This window comes from Rhincodon typus, chromosome 4 (genome assembly GCF_021869965.1).
Source record: "Rhincodon typus isolate 14 chromosome 4, sRhiTyp1.1, whole genome shotgun sequence".
Lineage (NCBI taxonomy): Eukaryota > Metazoa > Chordata > Chondrichthyes > Orectolobiformes > Rhincodontidae > Rhincodon > Rhincodon typus.
Window position 1 is genome coordinate 73,418,222 of NC_063335.1, and position 14,066 is coordinate 73,432,287.

Sequence of the window (14,066 nt, forward strand, 5' to 3'; positions counted from 1 at the left end):
AATTGCCAGGCAATGACCATTTCCAAAAAGAGAGAATCTGACACACATGCCTTGAAATTCATTGACATTATTATTGCTGAATCTTCCACTATCACTATCCTGAGAGTTACCATTGACCAGAAGCTGAACTGGACTTTATATATAAATACTGTGAGGACAAGAGCAGTTCAGCAGCTGCGAATCCTGAAGCATGTAATTCTGTTCCACACTCAAAACCTGTCCACTATTTTCAAGGCACAAGTTAGAGTGTGAAGAAATGCTTCCACTTGGCTGGATAAGTGGATCTTCAACACAATCAAGAAGCTTGACATCATACAGGATAAAGCACCCCACTCACCTTATTGACACTACATCCATAAACATTCATTGACATAGGTGCATATGTACTGCAGAAATTCATCAACACTCCTTAGATAACACCTTCGAAACTGATCACCAATATCATCTAGTAGAAGGACAAGGGCAGCAGATACAATGAACCACCACCACCACTTGCAAGTTCTGTTCCAAGCCACTCACCATCCTGTCTTAGAAATATATTAAAATTCAATCAGTATCACTGGGGAAGAATCCTAGAAATTTCTCCATCTCAGAGTTGTGGATATACCTACACCAAATTGATTGCAGCAGTCCAAGAAGACAACTCACCACAATGTTCTCAAAGACAAATAGGGATATACAACAAATGCTGGCCAGCTAGCGAAGTCCAATCCTGTGAATGAATAAAAAGAATACATGAGTTCCTCGAGAATGCCTGAGGCCCAGACATGTGTAGCTGTTTCATAAATTACTTTACCTATGTTATAAAGTCAGAAGTGAGGATGTTTGCTCATATCGCACAATTTTTAGTACCATTCACGACACCTCAGATACTGAAGCAGTCGGTGTCCGTAGGCAGAAAGACCTGCAGAACCTCCATGGTTGGACTAATAAGTGGCAAGTAACATTTGAGCCACACAAGGTCAGACAATGACTACCTCAAACAAGAGATACTAGACATTGCCCCTTGACATTTAATGCCATTCCCATCAGTGAATCCTTTACTAGAAATATCCTATAGATGACCTTTGACCAGACACTGAACTGAATCAGTTGTCTAAATATGGTGACTACAAGAAAAAGTCAGAGGCTAGTCGTTCTGTGGCATGTAAATTGTTTCCCTAGAGTCTGTCCACTGCCTACAAGGCATAAGCTCTGATGGAATGCTCATCTTGATGAATGCAGCTCCAGTAGCACTCAAGAATTTTGACAGCATTCAGGACCAAACAGCCTGTTTGATTAGTACACCATCCACCACCTTCAACATTCATTCCTGTCACCACTGACACCCAACAGAAGCAGCGTGTACCATCTAGAAGATGTATTGCAGTAACTCACAAAGATGACTCCAACAACATCTTTCAAATGCACAACCTCTGCAGCTTTGAAGGACAAGGGCAGTAGGTGCATGGTAGCAATAACACCTGCATATTCTCCAACTCTTTCACCACCTTGATTTGGAACAATATTGACATTCCTTCACTGCCGTTGGGTCAAAATCCTGGAGCTCTCTTCCAAATAGCATTTTTGGTGTCCTTACACTCCAAGGATAGCAGGTGTTGAGAAAGCGGCACAATGACACTTTCTCCAGGGCAAATAAGGATGTTCAATAAATGCTAACTTTGCCCATGATACCCACATCCCATGAACAATTTTTTAAAAAATCAGTTTTGATGAATATTATGTCACTGTTTAGTCTGATAATTTTCTTAGACACTCAATGTAGTATCTGTCATAAAGTGCTAGAAGTAAACTTTTTAAACACAGTATCTTCTTACTTTGATGTACGTTGTTGCAGTCATTCTGTCTTCTATTTAAAAGAAAATTTGTTTTCTCTTGTAGGATAGCTTGGATGCCTTAATTTATGATTTGGACTTTCCTGCCTTAAGAAAAAACAAGAACATTGACAGCTTCATAAATCGATGTGAGTATTGCAGAATTCTACATAAAATTACTACTTCAGAAATATTTAAAAATATCATTTTTGATACCAAGTTATTACTGATATTGCTAAGTAAAGAGATACAAATCTAATATTAGACAAATAAACATTTCTAGTATAGATAAAAATATATTAATGTTCTCCTAAGATAGACTCGGAAACAAATAATTACTTTGTAGTTTAAGTTTCAAATTTATATAGTGCATAGTTGTTGGGATTGTCTGACAAAAGAAAAACGTTAATAGCTCGCTTGTTTAGCTTCTTGAAGAAATCTAAAAGCAGAAACGTCAGCAAAGTACATCCCCATGTGTTCCATTAGTTATCTTATTATTATCACCTCCACAACGGTATGTTGGCCTTCATTGCGAGAGGTTTCGAGTACAGGAGCAGGGATGTTTACAGCGCCCTGGTGAGACCACCTGTGGAATATTGTGTGCAGTTTTGGTCTCCTTTTCTGAGGAAGGATGCTCTTGTTCTTGAAGGAGTGCAGCGAAGGTTTACCAGGCTGATTCCGGGAATGGCGTGTCTGACATATGTGGAGAGATTGACTAGGTTGAGATTGTTTTCACTAGAGTTCAGACGAAAGTGGGGAATCGCATAGAGACTAATAAAATTCCAACAGGACTGGACAGGGTAGACACAGGGAGGATGTTCTCGATAGTGGGTGGGTCCAGAACCAGGGGTCACAGTGTGAGGATTTGGGGTAGACAATTTTGGACGGAGATGAGAAGACGTTTCTCCATCCAAAAAGTGATGAATTCATTACCACAGGAAGTAGTTGATGCCAAAACTTTGAATGTATTCAAAAAGCGACTAGATGTAGCACTTGCGGGCGAATGGAATCAAAGGTTATGGGGAGAAAACAGATTAGGCTATTGAGTTGGACGATCAGCCATGATTGTGACGATTGGCAGAGCAGACATGAAGAGCCGAATGGCCTCCTCAAATCTCCAATCTTCTATGTTTTGCTCAGCGTTTTACCTGAGCCAGGGCAGTGCACTACATCGGACTTCTGATTAACAACAGTATCAGTGGTTCACCTTTAATGAATAAGATATAAGGGTTAAGGACAAAAAAAAATCAGAAGGTAGAGGAAATGAAGTGAATTAAAGGCAAGAGCAAAGTTCCAAGGGCACTGGAAATATTCAACAGGCCAATAAACATTTGTAAATAAAGAAACAAAGTTAGCATTTCAAATCAGTGATGCCTCTTCAGAACTCCACGTGCAATGTTTTCATCCTTTAACTTAAATGGGTGCTAATTTAAGAATGAGATGAGGAGGAATTTCTGCTCCGAGGGTTGTGAAAGATTGGAACCCTTTGCCACAAGGAGCTGTGGGGGCAGAGTCCTGGTGTATATTTAAGACTGAAACGGAAAGATTCTTGATCAGTAGGGGAATCAAGAGTTATGCGGAAAGGGGAGGGAATTGCCGGTGAGGAATGTCAGATCAGCCATGGTCCTCTTGAATGACAGAGCGGACTTGAGAGGCTGAATGGCCTTCTACTGATCCTATTATGGTCTTACAATGCATCAAAGAACCAGCTGGAAACAAATATCTGACAATTGCATTTCTGGAAGACGGTTGCAGTACTGACATTCAAGAGGCTATTTTACCATTTATCATGTTGCACAGATCAATAAACAAAAAAGGGGTTTTGAATATACCAGTTTTAGTGCTATAAATGATAGCCTCCACTGCTCTTTCATGCACTTTATGCAATATCTACTATATTTATTGTGCTTTTTATGCAGCCTCCACTGTCTCTCGTGCTCTTCATGAAGCCTTCACCTGTATATCCTGTGCCCTTTATGTAGCCTCTGTCCTGTTTTCATACTCGTTATGCAGCCTCTGGTGTGCTGTTGTGCTTTTTATGCATCCTGTGCCATGCTCTTGAGCTCTTTATGGATCCTCTGCGATGCTCGCTTTTTTGCAACCTGTGCTGACCTCTTGTGCTCTTTGTGCAGCCACCGCCACTATCCTTCACTCTTAATATAGCTTCTGCCATGTTCTCACGCTCTTTATGCTGCCTTATATGTGCTCTTTATGCATTCTCTGCTGTGCTCGCGTGCGTTTTATGCAACCTCTGCAGCTCTTTTGTGCTCTTTATGCGGCCTGCGCCGTTTTGTTGTGCACTTTAGTCAACTTCTTGTGGTCTTTATGTAGCATCCTCCGCTCTCTTGTGTTCTTTATGCAGCCTATGCCACTCTGTTGTGCTCTTTGGGCAGCCTCTGCTGTGGTCTTGTACTCTTTATGTAACTTGTGCTGCTGTCTTGTGTTCTTTATGCAGCCTCTTTATGCAATCTCCACAAAATATCCACACATTTTGTGCAGCTTCCACTGCTCTTTCAGTGTCCCCGTTGCGCTTTCGCCCTCCTCATGAAATTTTTGCTTCCTATTCAATCATGTTATGACATCTCCACCAATCTCTTTTGCTCTTTATAAAGTCTCCACTGCGAACTCTTGCTCTTTATGCAGTCCCCAACACTCTTTCACACTTTTTGAGAGCCTGCCCTGTGCTGCTCTCCTCCGCTGTTTTGATTGTCTCTGCATTCTCTTGTACACTTTATGAAATTTCCGTTATTCTTTTGCATTGTTAATAAAATTTCAACTCTCCATAAAGTCTCCATTGCACTTTTGTCCTCTTTATGCAGACTTCCCTACTCGTCCGCACACTATATACAGCCTCCACGTTGCTCTCATGTTCTTTAAAAAGTTTCAACTGCTCTCTCGCACTCCTGAAGTCTCTGCTTTCAGTCTTTTGTTGTTTCTGCAGAATTCTTGGATTCATGTGGACCACTTTGATTGTATCATTTTGAAAAATTTAGTCTGTGTGCCCAGTGAGCACTGATCTCCCCCTTGACATCCATGACTGCTTTAAGGATCTGACTGTTTAAATTGGCAAGTAAAAGTGAACTCCAACCTGGCTGTTATCTACCTTTCCACTGGTGTCAAGCAGCTCCTACCTCCTGGAGGTACCCTGTGCCCCAAATCGGCTGACAACCTTGCTTCCTGATCATCTGTATTTAAAAGTGGCATTGCAAGAATGAGTGATGCAGCTTGGAGGAATAATCTCCATATTGGGTTCCTGACCTCACATTGAAAATCCAGGTACTGATTTCCAATTTTGAAGATCTAGCTAAACAACAGTAAGCCTACAATTTTTATCTCTGAGGGTCCAAAACAACAGACGCATGTGAACACAACATGCAGGTTCCCCTCAAAACCACACACCATTCTGAATTGGAAATATATCACCTTTTCTTTACTTTTGTTGAATCTAATCCCTGGAATTTCCTTGCTAACAGCATTGAGGATGCCCCTGTACCAGAAGTAGTTCAGCAATTTGAAGAAGGCAATTTCTTGAGGGATGTTAAGGATTGGCGGGAAATGTTGCTCTTGCCAACAACACCCATATTTCATGAAAGCATATTTTAAAAAAAAATCATAGATTTCTGGCAGGTATTTAGGGGGAGGCGGTGGCATAATGATAACGCCACTGGACTGGTAATCTAGAGACCAAAGCTAATGTTTAGGGTCATCAGATCGAGTTTCACAACAGCAGATGGTGAGATTTGAATTCAATAAAATCTGGAATTATAAGTTAGTCTGATGGTGACCAGGCAAACCCATCTGGTTCACGAATATCCATTAGGGAAGGAAGTCTGGCACACACCTTACTCCAGACCATCGACAGTGTGGTTGGCTCTTAACTGCCACTGAAGCTGTTAGGATAAGCCACTCAATCAGAAGCATTTGGGGTGAGCAGTAAATGCTTGACTTGTCAGCAACCTATCCTGTGCAAGAATAGAGAAAATCCATGGCATCCTTGAACTTCAACTTTGAGGGACATCTCTCAGACACTACTGCACACCTAATGACTATCACATTCAATTGATTTGCAGAAAATTACTTTCATTTTACGGATCATTTCATTCTTACATTTTATGAACCAAATGGTTTTGAATTAAGTATAACAGTTATTTTTTGCCTTATGTTATACTGCTTATTTTAGGACTTTAATATTTTGGAATGGAAAGTATGATTCATTTCCATATTGCTGCTTCCAAAAATGTACACTATCATATTTTTGGGCATTTAAATATTGTTCCTCGATTGCCAAGTTAAAATCATTTACGTCTATATGAAGTAAGAGAGGCCTTAACACCGATCTCTTTCAACCACTTGCTACACTTCTCTGTTGAGCAATCACATTTTATGTTTGCACTGTTTCTGCTACCAAACCATACCTCTTTTTATACTCCCTCAGTTGCTCATGCTTCTTTTTTCGCTGTAGATCTTTTATATAACATCAGGTTTTTTGTTTGTGATTCATGCTGATAGTGTTTCCTCAAAGTAGGCTTTAGATAGGATTACACAAAATAATAAACACAGAAACAGATCATTTGACTTTGAGTCTCTGATGGTGTTATGCTTCACTTGAGCTTCCTTCCATCTTTCTTCATCTAAATCTGCTAATGTAATTGTGTTTTCCCTTCCACCTCAGACACTAGTCAAGTTTCCCTTCAAATACATCTATGCTATTCATGTAAACCACTTTCTGTGGTAGTAATATCTACGTTCTCTCCATTTTGTGGGTACAGAGTTTTCTTCTGAATTCATTCTTGGAGTCTTATGTTGATGTCATCTCGTTATGCTGTTCATCTAAAGAAGAAAAATTCTTTCTTATATTTTAGCAACAGTCAAAATGAATGAATTATAAACATTTCAAATACTTAATAATCCCTTTGAATAGTGCTATGCAAGGGCCTTGCTGATGCTTGATATATGTTCAAAACTTCAGGGACAGCTTTGGTTGGAATGCTGTCCTTCAAAATAGCAGCTATGGCATCATGTCAGCATTGCATGCTGATTGATGTCACGTTTGTCGTGCTCTGCTAAATTCTAGTGGATGTTAACTGTACACGAAATGCTTTCACCAAAGTGGTATATGCTGTGCTTCACGTTAGAGCTCTGCATATGCACTGTGGTTGCCTTTTTAACCCATATGGCACTAGGAGTACCCAAAACATGGATAGTATTTAACTTCATTACTTTGCCTGTGAGCATAGTTCATTTTCATTGCAATTGTGACTAATACTTTCTGCATTTATTTTGCAGACAAAGATGCAATGAGTAAAGTTCGGGATTTAAGAATGAAAGCAGAAGACTATGAAGTTGTTAAAGTGATTGGGAGAGGAGCATTTGGTGAAGTTCAGCTGGTGGGTTATGACATTGGATTATTCATTTTATGTTGGAGTTCAGAATTTCAAGCAATAAAACATTTGGAATGCTGCAGCCTACCACACCATGTAGTGAAGGAGCAGCAGTCTGTGGTTTCAGTATTGCAGTTTCATTTGATTCCTAGATATGGATTGCTGTAATAATGCTCCTTTTCCTTTTGGTGAAAAGGAGAATCCTGAATTTAAGCCATGAAATTCTTCTGAGCTGATCGTCCAATGAATGGGGTAGTAGGAGCTGCAGATGCTGGAGAATCTGAGATACCAAGGTGTAGAGCTGGTATCCAGTGAATGGGTCAAGGTTTTAGGGTGGTTGACCATGGTGATCCTGAGTTGTGTCATGTGTATCGTTGATTTTTGAAAATAATGGAATGATAAAAAAATCATACAGTGAGCTGGGGTTGATGTAGAAGATTAGTCATGATTGTATTGATGCAGAGCAGGCTACTTCAAGTCCTTTTTTTAATTTTCTTGCATTCTTACATTTCTAACAATTAACATTTTTCAGTTTATTCCCTCGAGGCATCATATATTTCAATGTAATGTCCTTGTCATGGGAATAGTTCTTCTTTACAGATTTAATAAAGTACAGCATTCAACATGAGGTGAAGCTAAATTCACTGGAATGTATTTTGTACAGTTTCCAAGGAATGAATGTACATTAAACATAATTGCTGCTGTGTAATTTTTTTCAAAGCTTTTTAAAAGCTATTCTAATATGTGCTTTCTGTTGGTAACTTTTAAATTGTCATGATCTTGTTATGAAAATGATTTTATTTTGCCATACAATTTAAGCAGTAAACCATGGTGTTTATTCACATAACGACCAATTTTCAGAAAACATGCACGACCTCTATTTTCCTATGCTTTTAAGTTTTACCTATTTGAATGCAAGCCTGTGTGCTGATACTGTACTGAATTAACCACTTCAGTATGAACTTGCATCTCCCAATTGAGTGATTGTGATATTGATTTAACCATAGAAACATAGGTTATTTATGGCTAAGCAAGGGGGCATTCAGCCCATCATGTTTGTGCCAGCCAGAAAAGGAAAAAAATGCTAGCTACGTATTCTAATCCCACCTTCCAGCACCAGATCTGTAGCCTTACAAGTTACAACACTTCAGATGCAGATCCAAGTACTTTTTTAAATATGCTGAAGGTCTTTGCCTCCACTAGCAAATAGACAATACATTCTAGAACCCACCACTCCACTAAGTGAAAAGATTTTTCCTCTTTCCATCTTTTAATCTTTCCACCAACTATCTGAAATCAGTGCAATTGGTAATTGATACTCTCTGCTATTTGCTCTGGTCCCCTTATCATTTTGTGCACATTAATTAAGTCATCCCCTCAACCTCCTAGGAAAGCAATCATAGCTTATCCAACCTTTCTTCTTTCAAATCTTAGCAACATTCTTGTAAATCTCCTATGTACTTTCTCCTGAGCATTTTGCTTTTACAGGAATGCAGAGACCAGAACTGAACACAAAATTCTAGCTGTAGTTTAACCTGCATTTTCTTTACATAATTCTGGCCTTTTATACAATTTCACAATTGGATACCTGTGCTTTCAAAAAAAAATCAATACCTTGTGCAATAAAAAGAAATACTAGATATTGTATCTTCACTAGTGAGCGACTTGCCGTACTACCTTCAAGAACCTGTGGACATGTAGTCAGAGATCTCCATACTTGTCAATATCCTTTCATTTATAATGTAGAATAAAATCAAAGAATCCCCATAGTGTGAAAACAGGCAATTCAGCCCATCAAGTCCATACCAACCCTCTGAAAAGTATCCCACCCAGACCTGCCCCCCTACTGTATCCTTTTAACTCTGTATTTCTCATGGCTAGTCCACTTAGCCTGCACATCCCTTGACACCATGGGACATTCAATATGGCCAATCTACCTTACCTTTGGGCTGTCGAAGAAAACCTGAGCACCTGGAGCAGACACTAGGAGAATGTGCAAACTCCACACAGATAGTCACCCGAAGGTGGAATTGAACCCCATCCCTGGCTATGAGGCAGCAGTGCTAACCACTGTGCCACCCCTGTGTATTATCTATTTGTTCGTTCTCCCCAAATACATTACCTCCCACTTCTCTGGATTAAATTTCATTTGCCACCCTTCCACTGACTCACCCAAATCATTGATACCATTCTGGAGTCAATCACTAACCTTGTCACTATTGACTGCACGCCAACTTCTTTGTCATCTGCAAATTTCCCAATCATACCTCCCATACATAACTCCAAATTATTAATACATACAACAAATAAGGGACTCAAAACTGAACCCTCTGAAGCTCCATTACTGACTGCTTTCAATTTGCAAAAACATCCATTGACAGTTACCCTTTATTTCCCGTCACTGAACTAATTTTGAGTCCAGCTCCTCTCAGTACCCTGAATCAATCAGTATGCCACATGAGATCTTGCCAAATTCCTTGCTAAGATCCAAGTAGACAACATCCATTGCACAACCCTCATCAATCCTCCTTGTTAATCCAATTAAGTTGGTAAGGCATGACCTTCCCTTAACAAAGCCATGCTGAATATCCCTGATTATAACATGCCTTTGTATATGACAGTTTATCCTGCCTCTCAGAATTGATTCTAATAATTTGTCCGTCACTGGATATGATATAATTGTTTGGCTTATCCCTGACATCCTTCTTTTTAAACAATGGTGTATAATTTGCTGATCTCCCAATTCTTTCGTATCTTGTTTATAGCTAGTGAAGATAGGAAAATGAACCTCTGATTACCTGGAAATTCCAACCTGCCTTCCTTTGACAGCCTGTGATGCAAATCATCCTGCTGTGTTGATTTATCCACCTTCATGGATGTTAGTCCCTTTAGTATTTCCACTTGCATTATGTTTATTGTATTGAATATTTCACATTCCTATTAACAGAAAGTCTGTATAAGCCATCTCCTTTGTGAAGATAGAGACAAAGTGCTCATTAAGAACCTTGCCAACATCATCTTTAATGGTGCATAAGTTAACTTGTATATCTGCTTGGTCCTACGCTTTCATTCATTATGCTCTTATATTAAATCTACTGATAAATACATCTTTATATTCCTTGGATTTACCTGTGAATATTTTCCTCTTTCTTTTTCCTTAATTTCCTTTTTATAACTTCATCCCTCTCTTTCCTATATTCCTGTAGGCTTTCTATAATATTAAGTCTTCATGAATCTTACAAATAGTCATTAAAAATTACTGTGAGGGCAAAAGAGGATAATATGGTTATTCATCTTTGAGTTAACTACTAACGCACTGTTTCTTTTTAAGGTGAGACACAGAGGCACAAGAAAAGTATTTGCAATGAAACTACTCAGCAAGTTTGAGATGATTAAGCGATCTGATTCAGCATTCTTTTGGGAAGAGAGGGGCATCATGGCTTTTGCTAATAGTCCATGGGTAGTACAGGTATTTTTAAATTTGTTATTACTATCATGTACAGTTGTACTGCGTAGCTTTGGAAATGTGTATAAATCAAATTTATCATATCTGAAAATCATCATATCTAAATTGTTATAACTGATGTTCAAGGTGAATAATAGTTGTCATCCCTAAATCTGAGGGGTTAACAAACAATCAAGACTGACTAACTAACTAAATCTGTACAACTCAGAATGATCTCAGATTTAATCCTGATCTGATGGCATTTGTCTTATCTCAACTGGGACAGCATTAGTATGTGTTAACAAAACAAAAATCTACTGTGATGCATTGTGAGTGTGGAAAGGCACTGTGCATTGCGTCAGATAAAGGTAGTAGATTTGCAATTTGCAATAATTAAATAATCTCCTGACCCTTTCATGGTTTACTGATGAATAGTAACTACTTTCACAACATCCAAAAGGGAAAATATTGTATGAGACACTAAATACAGAAAGCTATCAGTGTTCTTTGGAGAGAGGAGAGAAAGTTGCAAGGCACACTATGTTGAAAGTTTGAAATTTCCACATAAAACTATTTTCAATCAGATATGCAGACCACATCACTCTAGTTGGTCTTGAGCACAAAATATTGTGTTGGACATAATTCATAATTTATATTGCCTGGTATAATGTTCATGTAGTGTGAATTATATATTTTAGAGTTAGTATAAATATTAATGGAGTGCAGCAATCAAGGATTTTATTCTATATAGGTGTAAGAGAAATTTGTCCTTACGTTGCACCTTTTTCATTGATAGAAAAGTAGTGGAGCCTGAAAACCCTTGCTGCTTTCCCTATGGCAGTACCCTCACCAATCAGAATATAGCTACCTGGTCTCACTTTCTTCAACTACTAAGATTAACAGTTAACAGTTCCAGCTTTATCCATGCCAACCATGGTTCAACCAATCAGCACCCTCTTCTTATACTGTTTGAATTGTCATTCCCTTTTCAAGTCTATTTTCTTGTCTCTTCGTCTCTAGCGCAATGTGAGTAAAACTTACTTTGTGTCTCTTTATAGCAATAATCAAGCTTGATTTGATCTTTTCATATCCCTCCTTGAATGCGATATCTGTGCATAGTTTGATTTGATTTTTGATTTGTTTTATTATTGTCACGTATCAAGATATAGTGAGAAGTATTGTTATACAGGCAAATCATACCTTGCATAAGTAAATCGGGGTAATAGAACAGAATGCAGAGTATAGTGTTACAGCTACAGAGAAGATGCAGAGAAAGGTCAACTTTCATATATGAGGGGTCCGATAAGTCTGATAGGAAGAGTCAGCAAGGAAGAATCTGTTCTTGAATCTATCAGTATGTGTTTTCAAGCTTTTGTATCTTCTGCCCAACAGAAGAAGGTAGAAGAGAGTATAACTGAGGTGGGTGGGGGCTTTGATTATGTTGGCTGCTTTTCTGAGGCAGCGAAAAGTATAGACAGAGTCCGTGGCTGGAAGACTGTTCTGCGTGATGGCTGTGTAACTCTCTTAATTCCTTGAGGTCGTGGGCAGAGTAGTTGCCATATCAAGCTGTGATGCATCTGAATTGGATGCTTTCTATGGTGCATCTATAAAAATTGGTAAGGGTCATGTGGATATGCTGAATTTCCTTAGCCGTCTTAGGGAGTAGAGGCATTGGTGCGCTTCCTTGATGGTAGCGTCATTCTTAGATTGATCAGGACAAATTGTTGGTGATACTTACTCCTAGGAGCTTGAAGCTCATGACTATCTCTACCTCTGCACCATTGATATGGATACGGGCATGTCCTCCACTCCGCTCCCTGAGGTCGATGATAAGCTCCTTCGTTTTGCTGACATTGAGGGAGAAATTGTTGTCTTTACAGCATGTCACTAAGCTTCCTATCTCTTTACTGTAGTCTTCTCATTGTTGTTTAAGATCCAACCTACTATGGTGGTGAATATTTTGAACACTATCAGAGAGACAGGTCCACAGGACTTAGACATTTCAGAAAATGTTTAAGATAGTGTGAAAAAGAGATACAGAATTATGAAGAATTTCTTGAAACCTGACAACAGTCCAGAAATTAACATATTGATCATTACATACTTAATTATTTACCGTTCACAATTATTCTTAAATTACAAGATCTTATTCGAGTAGATTGTGAATAGAATGACGCAATATCTATCTATTTGTTTCCTTGTCTTGTTAGCATTCTGTTGTGTTTCATGCTATCATTTATTTTGTCATTCAATCACTCTGCCCTACCTAATCACCCCATCCTGTTCTTTATTCTCTTTGCCTTTTCTCTTTCCTTTTCATGTATTGTTACATCTTTAATTTTTTGCCAGTTTTTATGTAAGGTCAGTAACTACTACTGAAAGTAGATATTTCTGAAGCTTTTCATTTGAACCTAGCAGAACAAATATAAGAATTATCCATTTTAAGTGGTCACACATCAATTTATACTGCAGGAGAACAAAGGTGCTGATTAGGTTGTAAACTCACTAATTGGCTGAGGCATTGCCATGAAGAAAGTAACAGGGAACTATAAGTTCTGCAAATTTCTAGGCAATTCAAAATAAGCACAAAGATTTAACATATTTCGTTGGCTGTGTTTGCTGACACCAGTGCATGCGTGCAATATGCCGCTTTAAATCCTGTATGCTCATACAACTGGTTTTTGGGCCAGGAGGGGCGGGGATATGGCCTGCAGGGAGATTGGGATACAGAAGGGGGCAAAATGGGAACCCAGGCGGAGGTGGAGGGGAGCTCCGGGCCTTGGGAGAGGGTGTTAGGAAGCGTGGAGATCGGGACCGAAGTCGTGGGTAGTAAGGGAACCAGGAGAACAGGGAGTGGGCGAGGGCCTCCTGGCACCTGGGCCCTCCCTTTGCTCCATCCAATCTATTCTCTCTCTTCGTCCAGCCTTGTCTGTGTTCTCTTTCCCATCACTCCCCTAACCCTGTCAATTCTCTCCAGCCCCCGCTTCTGAGACCCGTTTAGATGTTGCATCTGTTCTGTGCACATGCAAAGTGTGGAGTTTGCACATGACAGAACGAAGTAGAGGGTCTGGACCTATGTGCATGTGGAATTGTCCTGCAGTTCCGGTATTAGCAGACACTGCCTATTTGCAATGAACAGGTCCCAGTGTATGAATGTACGCCACTGCTAAAAAATCTAAATGTTTGATTGTTTGTCTTGAATTGTTTTTCTTATAGCAATGAGCACAGTTATGACTCCCAATCACGGAATCACATCAGTTGTTTTGCTTTGGGTTTTTCAGGTGCAAGCTAGTTGAGTACTATCTGTTCGTTCCTATTATACACAACCATAGGAACATGTTGCTTTAAACAGCCAATTGTTGGTGCCTGGTATCTCTCAAATAATGATTTCAATTTTGTGATCATCAAGATGTCTATTTTGGGCTA

General features: G+C 39.2%; 1 protein-coding gene across 1 annotated transcript in view; it reads left to right on the forward strand.

Annotated features, from left to right (window-relative positions):
* Positions 1–821: 821 nt before the first annotated feature.
* Positions 822–14,066, forward strand: part of LOC109917406 (rho-associated protein kinase 1-like) — a 117,107-nt gene continuing 103,862 nt past the window's right edge. The window contains exons 1-4 of the mRNA XM_048596135.1: positions 822–890; positions 1,882–1,963; positions 7,101–7,201; positions 10,527–10,664. Coding sequence (XP_048452092.1) covers positions 822–890; positions 1,882–1,963; positions 7,101–7,201; positions 10,527–10,664 — 390 coding nt within the window. The remainder of the gene's footprint in view (positions 891–1,881; positions 1,964–7,100; positions 7,202–10,526; positions 10,665–14,066) is intronic.